Source organism: Takifugu flavidus, chromosome 6, assembly GCF_003711565.1.
Source record: "Takifugu flavidus isolate HTHZ2018 chromosome 6, ASM371156v2, whole genome shotgun sequence".
NCBI classification, from domain to species: Eukaryota; Metazoa; Chordata; class Actinopteri; order Tetraodontiformes; family Tetraodontidae; genus Takifugu; species Takifugu flavidus.
This window is the reverse complement of record NC_079525.1, coordinates 7,767,003-7,784,337: the sequence shown is the minus strand read 5'-3', so window position 1 is coordinate 7,784,337 and position 17,335 is coordinate 7,767,003. Positions and strand designations below refer to the sequence as shown.

The window sequence follows — 17,335 nt, the reverse complement described above, 5'->3', positions numbered from 1 at the left end:
TACAGACGTCTGTGGAGACACTAGAATATTCATCAAATGTAAAAAGATAACAGCTGAATGAATGAAAATCAGGACACTGGTGCAATGTGACCATGGACACGGAAGCGGTACAAACACGTGTACTCCTCCTGACCCCAGTTGGATAGGACATGGAGTTCCACGGCATCGTACACCTTCTCTGTGGGATCCTGCAGGGTGAACGTCTGCGATTGTTCTCCACGGCAGTCGTACATGAAGCTTCCAAGAAATGTTTCTTCTTCTGGCTGGGACTTGATGCCCTGCAGGTAAATCAAAGCTAGATGAGAAGGAATCCTAGTCACAGCTGCTGAGGGATTGAAAATCAGGAATGCCGTTGGAAATGCACCAGACCAGCGACCACACTGGTCCAAGAATGGTTTCAATGTCAGGAAGATAAATGCAGAATGATGTAACAGATGACATGTAGCACAAGATGGTTATGAGTTAAGAATAGTCTGGACTCACATAGACTTCAAAGTCTTTGGGGGCAGATTTGATTTCGCCGGTTGGGGAGTTGGAGAGCGATACATGCTCCAGCGTCACATGCGTTATTCTGATGGGATGAGACAGCGAGACGCCCAGCGTCCCTTTTGACCCAACAAAGGGCCAACATACACCTGGGAGCATCAGGGCACCCTGAGGGAGAGTGAGAGGCATGGCTGTCAGGAAGGAAGCTCACACATGAACATTCGCAACCAAAGAGGGCACTCAGTACCTGGATGACCGTGCGTGGACCTCTGTAGAGGCGCCACAGGGGGATTCCAAACAGGGTCAGACGAGCTGAGGTAGACGTGTATGTTGGGGAGCACCTGCTCATGATCACGCTGGCACCTTCATGCACAAGAACAAACACAGACACACACATAGGCAGACACAAAGACACACACATAGGCAGACACACACATACACACACAAAGGCACACCCAGGCACACAGGCCCACATAAGCACACATACAGGCACACACACACATACATTAGTACACTCTTAAAAGGACTTTGTTTTGTGCCTATGTTTTCTAAGATTTTTGAGTGCAAAGGTGTCATGTGATTGACCTTGACTTTCCAGGGCAAAGTCGGCCATCTCATCTGCAGAAGGAAGTCGGCACTTTGAACAGTCTTGTATCTTGTTCATCTGAGCCAGCATGCCGTGCTCCTGATCAATGTTTAACATCAACAGGTGTCACAAGCCAGCACACAGACAGATGAAGTCAGATCAGACAGTCTAATCTGCCACCTGACTTACCTGCACAAGTTTCCTGACCAGCTCCTCGATGGCTTGATGAGGCTCTGGGGTAATACTGTCATCTTCAAACCTCTGCTGAGGGTGTTCACACTCTTTGTTCTGCTACAGGAAGCAAACCAGCTTTGTATAATTGTTGTCAGGAGACATGTCTGGGCTATCTGAGATAGTTAGCATGGTAATGTGACTCTAAATCTGTGCATCTCTGGTCATCAGTACCAGCTTAAATGTGAATAATAGAAACATTCATTCAAAATCAAGGTGCTGTTAGTAAATAAGGCTTTTAAAACCCAAATCCAAACATGCTCAAAACTCACATGTATGGGTCTTAGATTTATCAGAGGATAGTCAAGTGAGTCCAACAGCGGGAAGAAGAACCAAATATCTGGAACCAAGAACAGAAGCTCATGAAGATACAATAGAAGAATCTCAATGACGATGTGAACAAAAGTTTGACCACTTACATAAAGCAACGAGGAGGAGGAGGAGGAGGAGGAGGAGGAGGAGAAGGAGAGTAGCAAAGACGTTCTTCACAGGACGGCTTCTTGTTTTAACTGCAGGGACAACAAACATTTCCTGTAAGTGTAAACATGTCCCAATGAGCAGCTCTGGGCTGGGAAATGAGATGTCCTTTATTAGTTAGCATACGAACATTCAGTCAACAATGGAGGAGGGGAGTCCTGCACGCTTGCCTGGACGTGGGATATCCGGGACTTCCTGCTCTTTCTAAACACACACACACACACACACACACACACACACACACACACACACACACAGAGGTAATTCCATCAGTGTGTACACACATGTGCATCGTCGCATCAGGGTCAGTTACCTGATGGGTGTTTCGCGATAACAGATCCTCTGTGTGGGCATGGTTATTGACCTGATGCTGTAGCTGTGGCCGTGTGGGTGAGGACTATCCCTGTGCATGACTGAAACACACAAACATGACACCTCATTGGACTGGAGACATCATCAGATCTAGAGCAGGAAAAAGGCCTGTGAGATTAATAGAGTTGGAGATTCTGGCCCCTGATGATCAATGATCAATGATCACTTCAGGTTTTCAATTGTTACGTTCTCTTTTAATAATAACAGTTGTGACAAATACATTTTTACATAGCTTCAGTCACGCGATCAAAGGAGAAAACAGGATTATTACAAGTGTTTTTATCAAGAAATTGGATCAGTATTTCATCCCAACCACTGACCTGTAGGTATTTGCAAGCTAACATAAACTTAACTGTCGGCAAAGTATTTATCTTTGGCAAAGCTGAATTGGCAAAGCTTAATTTTAGCTTTGAAGCTTTGAAAATCCCACTGAAATCAAAAGATGAAAGGATAATTATTAAGTTAAGAGGTCATCATGTCCTGTGTTTCAGACACTCAAAAGTTTCAGTGTTTCTACCTGGGGGACATTGTTTCAATGTAGAACGACATTTTCTGCTGATATTTGTATTTTTAATGGACAAACTTTAATCCACACATGGCCACTAATGACCTGAGAGTCTGAAGGAGGCTCTTAACATCTTAGAGTCTGTGACCTATACTGCAACCATCCAGCAGATGGACGCCGGTTTGTTCTGGTATTACTGTCGGGACTGTTGTGTTTACTGTCAGTGCCCAGTTTGGAGGTTATAATGTCCTGCTGGGGACAAACCAGATGAAAAGATCAAGATCAAAATCTGACAAAAGTTTCAGGTGCAAAAACTTTATTAGAAAATAAATAGTAAAGATGTTTGATTCAACAGAAACGCAATTTATGGCAGATTATTTCGCTAAATAATTCTCTTATCAATCAAGGAGGCTCAGAAATATCCAGACGGCTTCCATTGGGTAATGTATTGCATCACTTCCTGTCTTCTCAATAGAGTTTGTTGTTGCACTGTGCGTGTTGTATTCTTTTTAAAATTGATTACTCTGGATATTCCAGTTACTTGCCAACAACAAGGAGAAATAATTCAAATTAAACAAATACAGGAGTCTACCAATCACTAGCATGGCCTCACCATCTGTTTCACCTGGTGTCTCACCCTGTGTCTGTTCAGTGTGTGAAATGTTTAGTTACTCTTCTGCCTCCTTTAGTAAAGGGAATAGGTGCAGAAAGTGTAGTTTATTAATGGCTCTGGAGGCGAGCTTGAGACACAGTTCCGCAGCTTGGAGTTGCATCGGGTAGCCAGGAGAAGGTAGCTGCCGCCTATCGTAGCTACAGCTAGCTGTCTCCCGGCAGCAGCCGGCAAGCCAGGGCAGCTGGGTGACGGTTCGCAGGAAGTGTAGCCCAAACCAAAGGCCCACGGTGCACCACCAACCCGTGGCTAAATGTTTTTCCCCACTTGGCGACAAACCCGCTGAGAAACCGACCCTGGTAATTGGCGACTCGGTTTTGCGCTACGTGAAGCTGACTCCAGCAACCATAGTTAGGTGCATTCCAGGGGCCAGAGTGGGTGACATAGAAGCGAGAAGTAAACCTAAATTCAGCAAAGTTATTATTCACGTCGGAGCAAACGACCTCTCTCATTTCTAGTAACTTGGCCAATTTTATCGACCCAAAGTGACCTGACAAACCAGGGTCCAGACCAGGATGCAGAGTTGTAGTCTTACACACCTCTCTGCTGCTTCCATAGAACCCCTTATCCACCAACAATAACATATTAAACACTATAGAGGTAGTCTCTGTTCCACGGTTAAAAGTTCACCAAGCACAGAGCAGGGGAGTGGTCAATCACCATAATCTTATTAAAATTAATACCAAAGCACAAATTGGAGAAACTAACATCACAATTAAATGTGGACTATTAAATATTAGATCTATTTTGTGTAAATCCCTGTTAGTGCAAGACCTGATAGCGGATCATCACATTGATTTATTCTGTCTAAATGACACCTGGCTTAAGGAGGAGGAGTATGTTAGCTTAAACAAATCTACTCCTCCTACCCATTTAATTATCATATTCCTCATGTTAATGGTCAAGGATGGGGAGTGTCAATCTATCACTCCAAGTTATTAATTAATCCTAGACCAAAACATGGCTCTAGTTCATTTGAAAGCCTGACTCTTGGCATCACCCATCTGAACCGGAAGGCAGAAAAGCCACTTTTGTTTGTAGTTGTATATCGGCCCCCTGCTGGGCCACATTCAGAGTTCCTGTCTGAGTTCTCTGACTTCTTATCTGACTTGGTCCTTAGAACAGATAAAGTCATTATTATTGGAGACTTTAACATCCATGTAGATTTTGTAAATGACAGCTTTAGAAATGGGCTTTATCTCATTACTTGAGTCAGTTGGTTACCTTCAACAGATAAACCAACCAACTCATAACTTCAACCACACCCTTAATCTAGTTCTGACTTACGGTGTTGAGGTAGAACATGTGTCAGTGTTCCCTCAGAACCCACTCCTGTCAGATCATTCTTTGATCACTTTTCTCACTGAGAATCATGCTTGATTCTGTAGCCCCCTGAAAAAGAAAACAGTGAATCAGAGGAGGTGTGCCCCCTGGTATGATTCACAACTTAGGACCCTCAAGCAGAAAGTGCGAAGACTAGAAAGGAAGTGGTATTCTTGTAAAATAGACAGCTACCATATAGCCTGGAAAGACTGTTCTACCTTCAGACTCTAAAGGTAGAACGGGGGTAGAACGTCTCCTGTACCCTGTCCAGGTACAGGAGGCTGACTCCATCTCTACTTTTAAGATTAAAATCTTCCTGTCTGAAAAGCTTATTGCCACTTATTCTGTCATTCCAGCTCTTGATTTACCGGTTGATCTTCGCTCCTACCCTCACCTATGGTCATGAGCTTTCATTGACCGAAAGAACAGGATCACGGGTACAAGCGGCCAAAATGATCTTCCTCCGTAGGGTTTCTGGGTTGTCCCTTAGAGATAGGGTGAGAAGCTCTGCCATCCGGGAGGAGCTCGGAGTAGAGCCGCTGCTCCTCCGCGTTGAGAGGAACCAGATGAGGTGGCTTGTGTCAGGTTCCCAGTTTCTGGGAACTTTTTTGCAGGGTTTCTCCTGCGGGGGGCGTGGTGGAACCATGCCTCAGCCACAGGTGGCGCCGGGGACTGGTGCACCTGCAGACACTCGGTAATCAAGCCACCTATTTATGGACTGTTCTCACGGTTGGCCAGCGTTGGCGTGTTTTGTCTGTTTCGGAATACCCCGGCTATACCCTCCTGGACTATCGTGAGACTTTTTCCTTCGTGGATAACTTTTGAACCCGTTTATCGGATTGTCGTTTGTCTCTTTCCTTTTTTGTCGTAAGTTTTCATTTCCTGTTTTGATTAAGAACTGAGTCGTGGTCTCCACGCCTTTTGAGTTGCACAACTTTCTATAAACTTAAATAAAGCTTCTCGGAAAACGATATGCCACTGTGTCCTGCCTGCTTTCGGGTCCTGATACAACCGCTCGTAACAGCTTGGGCATCTAGTTAGGATGCCATCTGGACCCAGGACACGTTGGAGAGACTATGTCTCTCGACTGGGAATGCCTGGGGATCCCCCCGGATGAGCTGGAAGAAGTAGCTGGGTAGAGGGAAGTTTGGGCCTCTCTGCTTAGGCTGCTGCCCCCGTGACCCGATAAGCGGTAGAGGATGGATGGATGGATTGAGGGTCGTCTAATTATTAGGGTAACATCTTAGTTATGCTGTCATAGGCCGAGGCTGCTGGGGCCCATCATGATCGCCTGAAAAACCTCTGTCACCCTGCTGGGTCATGGCTGCCTCTCCTCTCCTCTTCTCTCCTCATGTCGCAAATCACTCCCTGTACCCAATATAGTGCACTAACTAGGGCATATGCCATGTTAAAGGGTGTTGAGATCACTGTACCCTATTTAGTGGACCTCAGTGTATCCCATAATACTTATAATAGTGTGCAAGTGATTCTCCCTAACCAACCATTGCCTCCCACATGAGCAGGTAGTCATGATGCTAACTATGAATTAATTAATAACATATTAATTTAGGCCACAGCTGAATACAATCAAACATTTTCAATTTTAAAACAACAGAATTACATATGAACCGCTGGCTTCATCTCCAGATTTCCTTTTCAGTTCATGGGTGAGTTGCTCAGGCACTCCACTCAGCCCTGCTGCCCCCTGTTGGCAGAGAGTCCCCCCAACAGTGAAGAAGTTAATCATTTCAGCCAGTGATGATGCTTCAATCAGATCACAGAGACACATGTGTCTAAATCTACCAACAGGTCTCGTGGTCGTTGTTCCTGTCAGGTCACATTCATGAACATACGCATGGTTTCCGAGAAGCACTGAGAACTGTGGACCACCTCCATTCACAAAACCTGGTCAGTGCTTGGTGTGTGTTTGTGTGTGTGTGTGTGTGTGTGTGTGTGTGTGCGCGCGTGCATGTAGGTGTACTTGCAGATGTGGACAAGTGTGTATCTATTTCTATATGTCCAGACACACTCTTGGTTTGATTATATGCAGTCTGACAGTCAGTCAGTCAGTCAGTCTCTCTCCTCCTACCAGGTTCAGCGGTTCTACCACAAATCAATCAGGAATAATCATGAATGGGGTGTTTGACAGACTCATCATGAAGAAGCAAAGGCCACTCAGATGCCCCTCCCTGGGCTGCCACCTTATCGTGGTGGAGGGGTTTGCGTGTCCCAATGATCCCAGGAGCTCCGTTGTCTGGGGCTATATGCCCCTGGTAGGGCCACCCATGGCAAACAGGTCCTAGGTGAGGGACCAGACAAAGCGTAGCCCAGGACCCCCTAATGATGCTGAACAACATTGGTGCCAAGTTTCCCTTGCCCGGATGCGGGTCACCGGGGCCCCCTCCTGGAGCCAGGCCTGGGGGTGGGGCACGTTGGCGAGCGCCTGGTGGCCGGACCTCTGCCCATGGAGTCCGGCCGGGCGCAGCCCGAAGAGGCAACATGGGACCCCCTTCCCGTGGGCTCACCACCTGCAGGAGGGGCCAAGGGGGTCGGGTGCATTGTGTTTTGGGTAGCAGCCGGAGGCGGGGACCTTGGCGGTCTGATTCCCGGCTGCACAAACTGGCTCTAGGGACATGGAATGTCACCTCTCTGGTGGGAAAGGAGCCTGAGTTGGTGCACGAGGTTGAGAAGTTCCGACTAGATATAGTTGGCCTCACCTCGACGCACGGCAAGGGCTCTGGAACCAGTCTTCTTGAGAGGGGTTGGACTCTCTACCACTCTGGAGTTGCCGATGGTGAGAGGCGACGAGCAGGGGTGGCAATTCTGGTTGCTCCCTGGCTCAGTGCCTGTGTATTGGAGTTTACCCCGGTGGAGGAGAGGGTAGCCTCCCTTCGCCTTCGGGTGGGGGGACGGATCCTGACTGTTGTTTGTGCCTATGGTCCAAACAGCAGTTCAGCGTATCCACCCTTTTTGGAGTCCTTAGAGGGAGTGCTGGAGAGTGCCCCTTCTGGGGGCTCCCTCGTCCTCCTGGGTGACTTCAATGCTCACGTTGGCAATGACAGTGTGACCTGGAGAGGTGTGATTGGGAAGAACGGCCCCCCTGATCTGAACCCGAGTGGTGTTTTGTTATTGGACTTCTGTGCTCGTCTCAGATTGTCCATAACGAACACCTTGTTCAGACATAAAGGCGTCCACATGTGCACTTGGCACCAGGACGCCTTAGGCCGCAGATCGATGATCGACTTTGTGGTTGTGTCATCGGATTTGCGGCCGCATGTGCTGGACACTCGGGTGAAGAGAGGGGCGGAGCTGTCAACTGATCACCACCTGGTGGTGAGTTGGCTCCGATGGTGGGGAAGGATGCCGGACAGACCTGGCAGGCCCAAACGTGTTGTGAGGGTCTGCTGGGAACGCCTGGCAGAGTCCCCTGTCAGAAGGAGCTTCAACTCACGCCTCCGGGAGAGCTTTGACCATGTCCCGGGGGAGGCGGGGGACATTGAGTCCGAGTGGACCATGTTCCGTGCCTCCATTGTTGAGGCAGCTGACCGGTGCTGTGGCCGCAAGGTGGTTGGTGCCTGTCGTGGTGGCAATGCCCGAACCCGCTGGTGGACACCAGCGGTGAGGGATGCCGTCAAGCTGAAGAAGGAGTCGTATCGGGCCTTACTGGCCTGTGGGACTCCTGAGGCAGCAGATGGGTACCGGCGTGCCAAGCGGAGTGCAGCTACGGCGGTTGCCGAGGCAAAGACTCGGGCATGGGAAGAGTTCGGTGAGGCCATGGAGAACGACTTTCGGATGGCCTCGAAAAGGTTCTGGACCACCATCCGGCGTCTGAGGAGGGGGAAGCAGTGCACTGTCAACACTGTGTATAGTGGTGATGGTGTGCTGCTGACCTCAACTCGGGATGTTGTGGATCGGTGGAAGGAATACTTCGAGGACCTCCTCAATCCCACCAACACGCCTTCCAGTGAGGAAGTAGGGCCCGGGGACCTGGAGATGGGCTCTCGTATCTCCGGGGCTGAAGTTGCCGAGGTAGTTAAAAAACTCCTCGGTGGCAAGGCCCCGGGGGTGGATGAGATCCGCCCAGAGTCCCTTAAGGCTCTGGATGTTGTAGGGCTGTCGTGGTTGACTCGACTCTGCAACATCGCGTGGACATCGGGGGCAGTGCCGCTGGATTGGCAGACCGGGGTGGTAGTCCCTCTTTTTAAGAAGGGGGACCGGAGGGTGTGTTCCAACTATAGGGGGATCACACTCCTCAGCCTCCCTGGTAAGGTCTATTCAGGGGTACTGGAGAGGAGGGTCCGCCGGATAGTCGAACCTCGGATTCAGGAGGAGCAATGTGGTTTTTGTCCTGGGCGTGGAACAGTGGACCAGCTCTACACCCTCAGCAGGGTCTTCGAGGGTGCATGGGAGTTTGCCCAACCAGTCCACATGTGTTTTGTGGACTTGGAGAAGGCATTCGACCGTGTCCCTCGGGGGGTCCTGTGGGGGGTCCTCCGAGAGTATGGGGTGTCGGGCCCGCTGATACGGGCTGTCCGCTCCCTGTACGATCCGTGCCAGAGTTTGGTCCGAATTGCTGGCAGTAAGTCGAACTCGTTTCCGGTGAGGGTTGGCCTCCGCCAGGGCTGCCCTTTGTCACCGATTCTGTTCATAATTTTTATGGACAGAATTTCTAGGTGCAGTCATGGTGTTGAGGGGATCCGGTTTGGTGACCTCAGGATCGCGTCTCTGCTTTTTGCGGATGATGTGGTCCTGTTGGCTTCATCGGCCCGTGACCTCCAACTATCACTGGATCGGTTCGCCGCCGCCTGTGAAGCGGCTGGGATGAGAATCAGCACCTCCAAATCCGAGGCCATGGTTCTCAACCGGAAAAAGGTGGAGTGCCTTCTCCGGGTAAAGGAGGAGATCCTGCCCCAAGTGGAGGAGTTTAAGTACCTCGGGGTCTTGTTCACGAGTGAGGGAAGAATGGAGCGGGAGATCGACAGGCGGATTGGTGCGGCGTCCACAGTAATGCGGACTCTGCACCGGTCCGTAGTGGTGAAGAGAGAGCTGAGCCGAAAGGCGAAGCTCTCGATTTACCGGTCGATCTTCGTTCCTACCCTCACCTATGGTCATGAGCTTTGGGTAATGACCGAAAGAACAAGATCACGGGTGCAAGCGGCTGAAATGAGCTTCCTCCGTAGGGTGGCTGGGCTCTCCCTTAGAGATAGGGTGAGAAGCTCTGCCATCCGGGAGGAGCTCGGAGTAGAGTCGCTGCTCCTCCGCGTTGAGAGGAGCCAGATGGGGTGGCTTGGGCATCTAGTCAGGATGCCCCCTGGACGCCTCCCTGGTGAGGTGTTCAGGGCATGTCCCTCCGGTAGGAGACCCCCGGGGAGACCCAGGACACGTTGGAGAGACTATGTCTCTCGACTGGCCTGGGAACACCTGGGGATCCCTCCGGATGAGCTGGAGGAGGTAGCTGGGGAGAGGGAAGTCTGGGTTTCTCTCCTTAGGCTGCTGCCCCCGCGACCCGACCCCGGATAAGCGGCAGAGAATGGATGGATGGGTCTTGTATCGCCATCAGCAAATGCACGTTAAGTTTCACTCAGGTTGGTTTTGTTGCAACGGCTAATCCTTGGTGGACAAACACAGCGAATATTATAATTTAAGATTAAGATTAAGATTAAGATGAACTTTATTCATCCCCGTGGGGAAATTGAATTATAGTAGCAGCGTATGCAGAGTAAAGAGACAGAAAAAATAAATACAGATAAGATTAGAATGTTATAAGCATATATACAGCATATATATATATGAATTTTAGTTTATTGTTCTGAGGTGCACTTTCCCACTAAATTTCCACATATATATATACACACATAATATAATATATACATATTATAAGAATTATAAGCATATATACATACATATAGAATAAATTAGAAATAAAATTACAACACGAACATTACACAGTTATTGTTATTGGCTGGGTTTGGATGAGTTATATATATGAGTCTGATAGTGGACGGCAGGAATGACTTCCTGTACCGTTCCTTAGAGCAGCGAGGCTGCAGGAGTCTGTTGCTGAAGCTGCTCCTCAGTTTGTCCACTGTGTTATGGAGGGGGTGGGAGGGACTGTCCATTATTGTCCGCAGTTTCAACACCATCCTGTCCCTCACCACCTCGTCCAAGTTATCAAGTCTACAGCCAACAACAGACCCTGCCTTTTTGATGAGTTTGTTGAGTCTGTTAGCATCCTTTGCTTTAATGCCTGCACCCCAGCACACTGCAGCAAAGAAGATGGTGCTAGCCATGACAGACTGGTAAAACATGTGGAGCATCCTGCTGCAAACACTGAAGAACCTGAGTCTCCTGAGGAAATAGAGTCTGCTCATGGCCTTCTTGTAAACAGCATCGGTGTTTGTGGACCACTCCAGTTTATTGTCCAGCTGGACACCCAGGAACCTGTAAGATGGGACTATTTCCACTTCTTTCCCACTAATGCAGACTGGGGAGGGTGGGGACTTGCTTTTTCTGAAATCCACCACCATCTCCTTCGTCTTGGTCACGTTGAGCTGCAGAAGGTTCTCCCTGCTCCACCTGACAAAACTCTCCACAAGGTCCCTGTATTCATCCTCCTGTCCATTCTCCACACACCCGACTATGACTGTGTCATCCGAGTACTTCTGGAGATGAGATGTCTCAGAGTGGTACTGGAAGTCAGCTGTGTAGGTGGTGAACAGGAATGGGGAGAGCACAGTTCCTTGAGGAGCTCCTGTGTTGCTCATCAGGGGGTCGGACACACAGCTCCGCAGTCTCGCAAACTGTGGCCGACCTGTCAGGTAGTCCTCGATCCAAGAAACAAGGGGAGCATCCATCTGCATCTTCTCCAACTTCGCCCTCAGCAGTCTTGGCTGGATGGTGTTGAAGGCAGAAGAGAAGTCAAAGAACATGACCTGCACTGTGGTGTTTAGTCTGTCCAAGGAGGAGTAAGTCCTCTGCAGCAGGTATATCACTGCGTCATCAACCCCCACCTTGGGCTGATAGGCAAACTGCAGAGGGTCCTGAAAGGGGCTCACCAGAGGTCTGAGGTGTGACAGCACCAGCCGCTCCATGACCTTCATAATGTGGGAGGTCAGTGCTATTGGCCTGTAGTCACTCGGTGCCACAGGATGGGTCTTCTTTGGCACCGGGACCAGGCAGGATGTCTTCCAAAGCACTGGGATCCTCTGAAGATGAAGGCTCTGGTTGAACAGGTGCTGCAGTATTCCACACAGCTGCCTGGAGCAGTTCCTCAGCACTCGTGGGCTGATGCCGTCCGGTCCGGCAGCCTTCCTCTGGTTGAGCCTCTCCAGCTCTCTCCTCACCTGGCCAGACGTGAAGGATAGTCCTGTCGGGGGGATGGGTGACATGCTGGGATCCATGTAGGGTGTCAGCAGGGGGGAGGGGGAAGAAGTTGGCAGAGGTGTTAGGGGCTCTGGGAGGTGTGAAGGGGACCCATTGTTATCCAGAGGAATATTGGGACAGCTGGGGGAGGGGGAGCTAGAATCAAACCTGTTGAAAAACTGGTTCAACTCATTAGCTTGGTCCATGTTCCCATCAGCTGAGCGTATTCCTTTCTTCTGGAAGCCAGTGATCGTCCTCATCCCACTCCAAACATCCTTGGTCTGGTTTCTCTCCAGTCTCTCCTCCAGCTTCTTCCTGTAGGCGTCCTTGCTCTCCTTTAGACTGCGTAATTTAAACTTTCATCAACATGGTAGAGAATTCAGTGAGGCAAAGAAGCTTTTCCTGCCCAAGATTTGATCCTGTTAAAATGGAGTTTGTCCACTCACCCTCGGTGTACCAGCAGCATATTTTTTACAGCTCCTGATATTAAAGAAGGGTTGTGAAGAGCCCATCCTAAAAATCTGTCCGTGTGTCTGGTTACTGTTCTACTGGTTCCTTGTCTTCGGTGAACAGTCAAGTTCATACTTGGTCCTTGTTAGTAGAGCGTCATCAGACACTTTTTGTCCTCATTTCCTTTTTGTCCATCCATCCATTTTGTAAGGTTTTCCCTTATAGAACCCATCCCAAGAGGAGTCTCCCCAGCTCATCACAGGACTGACACACAGAGCAACAACCATTCTCACCCGAGGACGGTCATGAATTCACCCTAAATGCAGGTTTTTTTGACTGTGGGAAGATGTTCAAGTACCTGGACAGAACCCACATGGAAAGAACACAGAGAAAAGTCTCTTGTTCCCCGGGGGTGGAAACCAGCAACCCTTACTGTTACAGTGGTAGTGGTAGGAAAACTTCCCTTTAACAGGAAGAACCCTTGAGCAGGACCATGCTCATATGTGGGGACCCTACTGTTGACAGAGAAGACACAATCTGAAATAAAGCCCAACCCAAACATTCTGAACATCAATATTTCACCTCTTTTCTGCTTGTTAACACGTTTAATGTTTGTAAAGTGTAAAGTTAAACCTTGTTGACACACTTTGTTGGGGGTCTTCCTGCTTAACATGTAAGTTCAGCAGAAGCGGGTCTTCTTCTAAAAACATCCTACTTCTTCAAGCTTTCTTTGATTTAGACTGCCAAATCTCTCCAATATAATCAGCAGCCGTGAGGAGAAAAGACACTAAAGTAGGGGGTTCCTCAAGCACTAAAGTAGCTTGAAGGACCCCGTCAGGCTCCTGTGGTGGCTGATTTAAAACACTCATTCTGAAAGCCAGTTCAATTTTTTTATCAACTGGACTCAAATGAAACTCACAAATCCATGCAGAACTTGTTTATTGGGCAGAATGCCACAGAAAATTAATCATCCCCATAGACAGAAAACCCCCAAATGATTCTGGAGGAAAAACGCTTCAATCTTTGGGGGAGAACTTCTGAGGTGATCAAAAACAGCAGGTAAAACTGGTGAAGATGAAGAATTCAGTGTAGTGAGAAGGTCATGAGGAGGTTCTTAGATCCTGCTCAGATGGACAAGACCTTGGCAGTTCTGTTTGCGTGCAGCTTCGTACAAGGTCCTGTAGAAGAACAGTGACAAAAACGCTGTTAAAAAAATGAAGGGATATTATTCCTAACTGCATTCATCTGCAGAATGCCAATAGAAACACATAATCATTTATTGTTTAAAAGGAAATATTTCTTATGCATTAGCGGATTTCTGAAGGTTTACCTTAATGGTGGCTGATGTGTTAAACAACAAAAGAATGTGTTTAATTAAAGAGTGTCCATGCAGAAATATTAGATGTTAAAATGAGGAGATAAAAACAGGCTGTTCATCACTGATACCTCAAATACTTCTTGGTCCACTTAGACTTCAGGGCTACAGAGACCAAAAGAACATTAATGTCAGATATTAAAGAGGAGCTTTAAATCACTTTTTAAAATCTCTGAAACACAAACTCACGAGGGAGATGTCTCAGTTTCATCTTCTCCTCACTTGAGTTCGCCTCTCTCTTCCTTCTCTTATTGCCTGGACTTGTTGCACTTCCTGTTGGCCTCATTGTCACACCATTTTCCCCATCACTGTCTTCATCTGACTCTGATGAATGAGACGTCTCCTCACTTGAGTCCACATCTCTCTTCCTTCTCTTATTGCCTGGACTTGTTGCACTTTCTGTTGGCCTCATTGTCAAGCCATTATCCTCATCATTGTCTTCATCTGACTCTGATGAATGAGACGTCTCCTCACTTGAGTCCACATCTCTCTTTCTTCTCTTATTGCCTGGACTTGTTGCACTTCCTGTTGGCCTCATTGTCACGCCATTTTCCCCATCGCTGTCTTCATCTGACTCTGATGAATGAGACCTCTCCTCACTTGAGTCCACATCTCTCCTCCTTCTCTTATTGCCTGGACTTGTTGCGCTTTCTGTTGGCCTCATTGTCACACCATTATCCTCATCGTTGTCTTCATCTGACTCTGATGAATGAGACGTCTCCTCACTTGAGTCCACATCTCTCTTCCTTCTCTTATTGCCTGGACTTGTTGCACTTCCTGTTGGCCTCATTGTCACACCATTTTCCCCATCCCTGTCTTCATCTGACTCAGAAGAACGAGACGTCTCCTCACTTGAGCTCACCTCTCTCTTTCGTCTCTTATTGCCTGGACTTATTGCACTTCTTGTTGGCCTCATCGTCACGGCGTTGTTCTCATCGCTGTCTTCACTGGCATTGCTGTCACTGTCAGAATCTTCCTCAGTTTCTGATGAAGGAGAATCCTCCTCACTTGACTCTACCTGTCTTGGACTCGTCCTAGAGGGTTCAAAGATTGAGACAGTGATGTTTGGCTGTCCTGGTGATGTTGGAAGTCTTTCATCGGTGGTTTCCTGACCAGGAGGTCCAGTTGTCATTGGGTCTTCGATGTTTGGTCCAGTTGTCATTGGGTCTTCGATATTTGGTCCACTTGTCATTTGGTCTTCCATATTTGGTCCACTTGTCATTTGGTCTTCCATATTTGGTCCACTTGTCATTAGGTCTTCAATATTTGGCCCACTTGTCATTAGGTCTTCAATATTTGGTCCACTTGTCATTAGATCTTCCATATTTGGTCCACTCGTCATTAGATCTTCCATATTTGGTCCACTTGTATTTGGGTCATCGATATTTGGTGTACTGGTGGTTCTAGGCCTGGTGGTCCCAGATCTGCCAGTTGTTGTGATGGACTCGTATAACTGACAGATCACTGGAGCAAACCCATTGTTCATGCAGAAAAGAAGAACACTGATCAGATCAGAAACATACCTTGCTGTTGCCAGAACTCGTAACATCTCAAGGGTTAGTGCTCATGAACAGGAAGCCCTGAGCTATACCACTGTTACTCTATACATGACGACAACCAGCACAACTGAAAACTCTTAGATCATGTCTGATTTATTCAACTGAAACTAAACTCTTGATTATTGTGATTCAATATTATAACTCATCAAGTCCAAAAGGTGTCTGTGTTCCAACAATAAAAACATTTAAATTCAGAAAAGTCCAACAAATTAGCTGAACATTTTTTACTGAAATCACTCTGCAATAATCTGAATGTTTCTGTGTGTAGGTGCTCCCTAAATTATGTGCTGAAAGGCAGATTTAACTCACCTTGGGCTGGAATTCTCCTTCCTGTACCCCTTAGCCCTCTGCCCTTGGACCCTCCGGGCATCAGAACCAACACGGCCAAAAGCACAAGTGCGCTCAGCTTCATGTCAACACCTTCTGACGGACAAAGATGAGAAGAGACTAGACTGTGTTCACAAACGCAGACTAATTTCCAATGTAAATACAGTCTGAACAAAAGAGCTGAAACACAGCACAGCTGATCTCTGATCCCTGATCCAGATCAGTCTCAACACAAATATCCTTCAAATTCATTTGACAGTAAATTTCATCACATATTTCAGCCAGAATCCCAACATCAGCTCTACAAGAGTGAAAGACTGTTCTCACGAGGTTCTTCAGCTGCAGATGAAGGTTCCTAGAGGTGCTGAAGGATGCTTCTGTCCTCCTGACTGAAGATGCAGCCCTGCCAGGCTTTTATATCCTGCCTGAAAGACTGGACCAACCGGTTTGTCCTACTGTCTCACAGCATTTCCTGAACGATGCGAGTCTAAAGACCTGAACAAAGGCTGTTGTCGTCAGGGTAAACACAGAGCTTCTGGGGCCCTTTTCTCTTTTCATCAACAGTTCATATTCCATCATCATAGTTCATTCATAAACAGATGATTTGAAATCATTCTGCGTTCTAATGTTTTAATTTTAATTCACTGTTGAGCAATACATCAGTAAATAGTTTTAATGACATTAAAGGTGCATCTCTAAACAAGGCCTGAATTTACATTTATGTAAAGGTGAGTGAATGTCTTATCTAAAATGTGTTACACCTGTAGGTTGAAGGGGTGAAGCACCCTTCAGCCAAATAATTCTGCAATCCTCCAACAAAAACTACCTGATGTGGGGCTGAAGGACAAATTGGCACCTGCCCCCCTTTGACTTTTAAACTTAGACCCCATGTATAACAGAAGCAGGCCCCAACTCTCCTTAGGAGAGCAGTTGAAAGAGTTGAGTGATGTGGCTCACAATACCTGAGGCGGTGGCGTGACCAGATGGTCACGCATGAACACAGCTCATGTGACAGAAAGAACAGCAAAGACTTTTGGTCAACATGTCCACCATTAAGAGGAAGAAGCCTGACAGTCAAGACAAAAGTTAAGCCTGAGAAATATTTTTGGTTTACAGAATATGATCTGTGCATTTTCATGAAACATAAATGGTTTGAGCCCCTTTGTTGTTGAAATTTTTAAAGAGGAGCCGAGGAAAACGGCCACAGTTGACCGAAGGATGGTCTTGTTCACGTTCTGTATCATTGTGTCAACACAGTGAGGACGGCAAGGATGGCGACCGTGGTCAGAGGACTTGTGCAGCTTCACCAGAGTTGGTTGGTACTGTCAAAGGTTAAAGAAACATCATGATCACAGAACACGTATGTGGCTATTCTTGACCTGTTACCCGTTTAGTTATGACCTGTAGGTAAAAGTGCTGCTTTATTTTTAGATTTTAATACATGTTAGAGTTTTTCTGGAGCAGCATGGCTGGAACACAATATCTTGAGCACAACAGCTGGAACAGAATATTTGGAACAGACCATCTGGAACAGAACATCTTTACCTGAGTGTAATTCTCTTCTTTTTCATTTAAAAACATTTGTAACTGATGTAAAGTTTAAAGGCCCAAC

At 47.5% G+C, this 17,335-nt stretch overlaps 2 protein-coding genes across 4 annotated transcripts; both read right to left on the bottom strand.

Moving 5' to 3' along the window:
• Window positions 1-68: 68 nt before the first annotated feature.
• LOC130526784 (SUN domain-containing protein 2-like) lies at window positions 69-1,981 on the bottom strand. Its single transcript, XM_057034696.1, has 8 exons — window positions 1,911-1,981; window positions 1,723-1,812; window positions 1,576-1,643; window positions 1,262-1,363; window positions 1,072-1,171; window positions 734-849; window positions 484-654; window positions 69-278 (listed from the first exon to the last, which is right to left on the bottom strand). Exons 5-8 carry the CDS (start codon window positions 1,160-1,162, stop codon window positions 69-71), a joined length of 588 nt encoding a protein of 195 aa, XP_056890676.1. The 5' UTR covers window positions 1,163-1,171; window positions 1,262-1,363; window positions 1,576-1,643; window positions 1,723-1,812; window positions 1,911-1,981.
• Window positions 1,982-13,384: 11,403 nt separating this feature from the next.
• LOC130527458 (clumping factor B-like) lies at window positions 13,385-16,169 on the bottom strand. Of its 3 annotated transcripts, XM_057036024.1 has the most exons (6): window positions 16,051-16,169; window positions 15,706-15,819; window positions 14,952-15,301; window positions 14,027-14,714; window positions 13,909-13,942; window positions 13,385-13,640 (listed from the first exon to the last, which is right to left on the bottom strand). In XM_057036024.1, the coding sequence occupies exons 2-6, from the start codon at window positions 15,806-15,808 to the stop codon at window positions 13,577-13,579; spliced, it is 1,239 nt and encodes a 412-aa protein (XP_056892004.1). In that variant the 5' UTR covers window positions 15,809-15,819; window positions 16,051-16,169; the 3' UTR covers window positions 13,385-13,576. The 3 variants fall into 3 exon arrangements, with proteins under 3 accessions (XP_056892004.1, XP_056892002.1, XP_056892003.1); XM_057036022.1 differs by having other exon boundaries at window positions 14,027-15,301; XM_057036023.1 differs by having other exon boundaries at window positions 14,027-15,301; window positions 15,706-15,816; window positions 16,051-16,155.
• Between the last annotated feature and the right edge of the window lie 1,166 nt (window positions 16,170-17,335).

What these genes read in the sequence shown, in the direction of transcription:
- LOC130527458 (XM_057036022.1), bottom strand. Translation starts at nt 15,808, where the DNA reads ATGAAGCTGAGCGCACTTGTGCTTTTGGCCGTGTTGGTTCTGATGCCC. An exon ending in AAGGAGAATTCCAGCCCAAG is followed by an intron (nt 15,302 to 15,705) that starts GTGAGTTAAATC and finishes GGTTTGCTCCAG; the next exon opens with TGATCTGTCAGTTATACGAG. An exon ending in TGGACCAAGAAGTATTTGAG is followed by an intron (nt 13,641 to 13,908) that starts GTATCAGTGATG and finishes GTTCTTCTACAG; the next exon opens with GACCTTGTACGAAGCTGCAC.
- LOC130526784 (XM_057034696.1), bottom strand. Translation starts at nt 1,162, where the DNA reads ATGCTGGCTCAGATGAACAAGATACAAGACTGTTCAAAGTGCCGACTT. An exon ending in CTTTGCCCTGGAAAGTCAAG is followed by an intron (nt 850 to 1,071) that starts GTCAATCACATG and finishes TTGTGCATGAAG; the next exon opens with GTGCCAGCGTGATCATGAGC. An exon ending in GTCCACGCACGGTCATCCAG is followed by an intron (nt 655 to 733) that starts GTACTGAGTGCC and finishes ACTCTCCCTCAG; the next exon opens with GGTGCCCTGATGCTCCCAGG.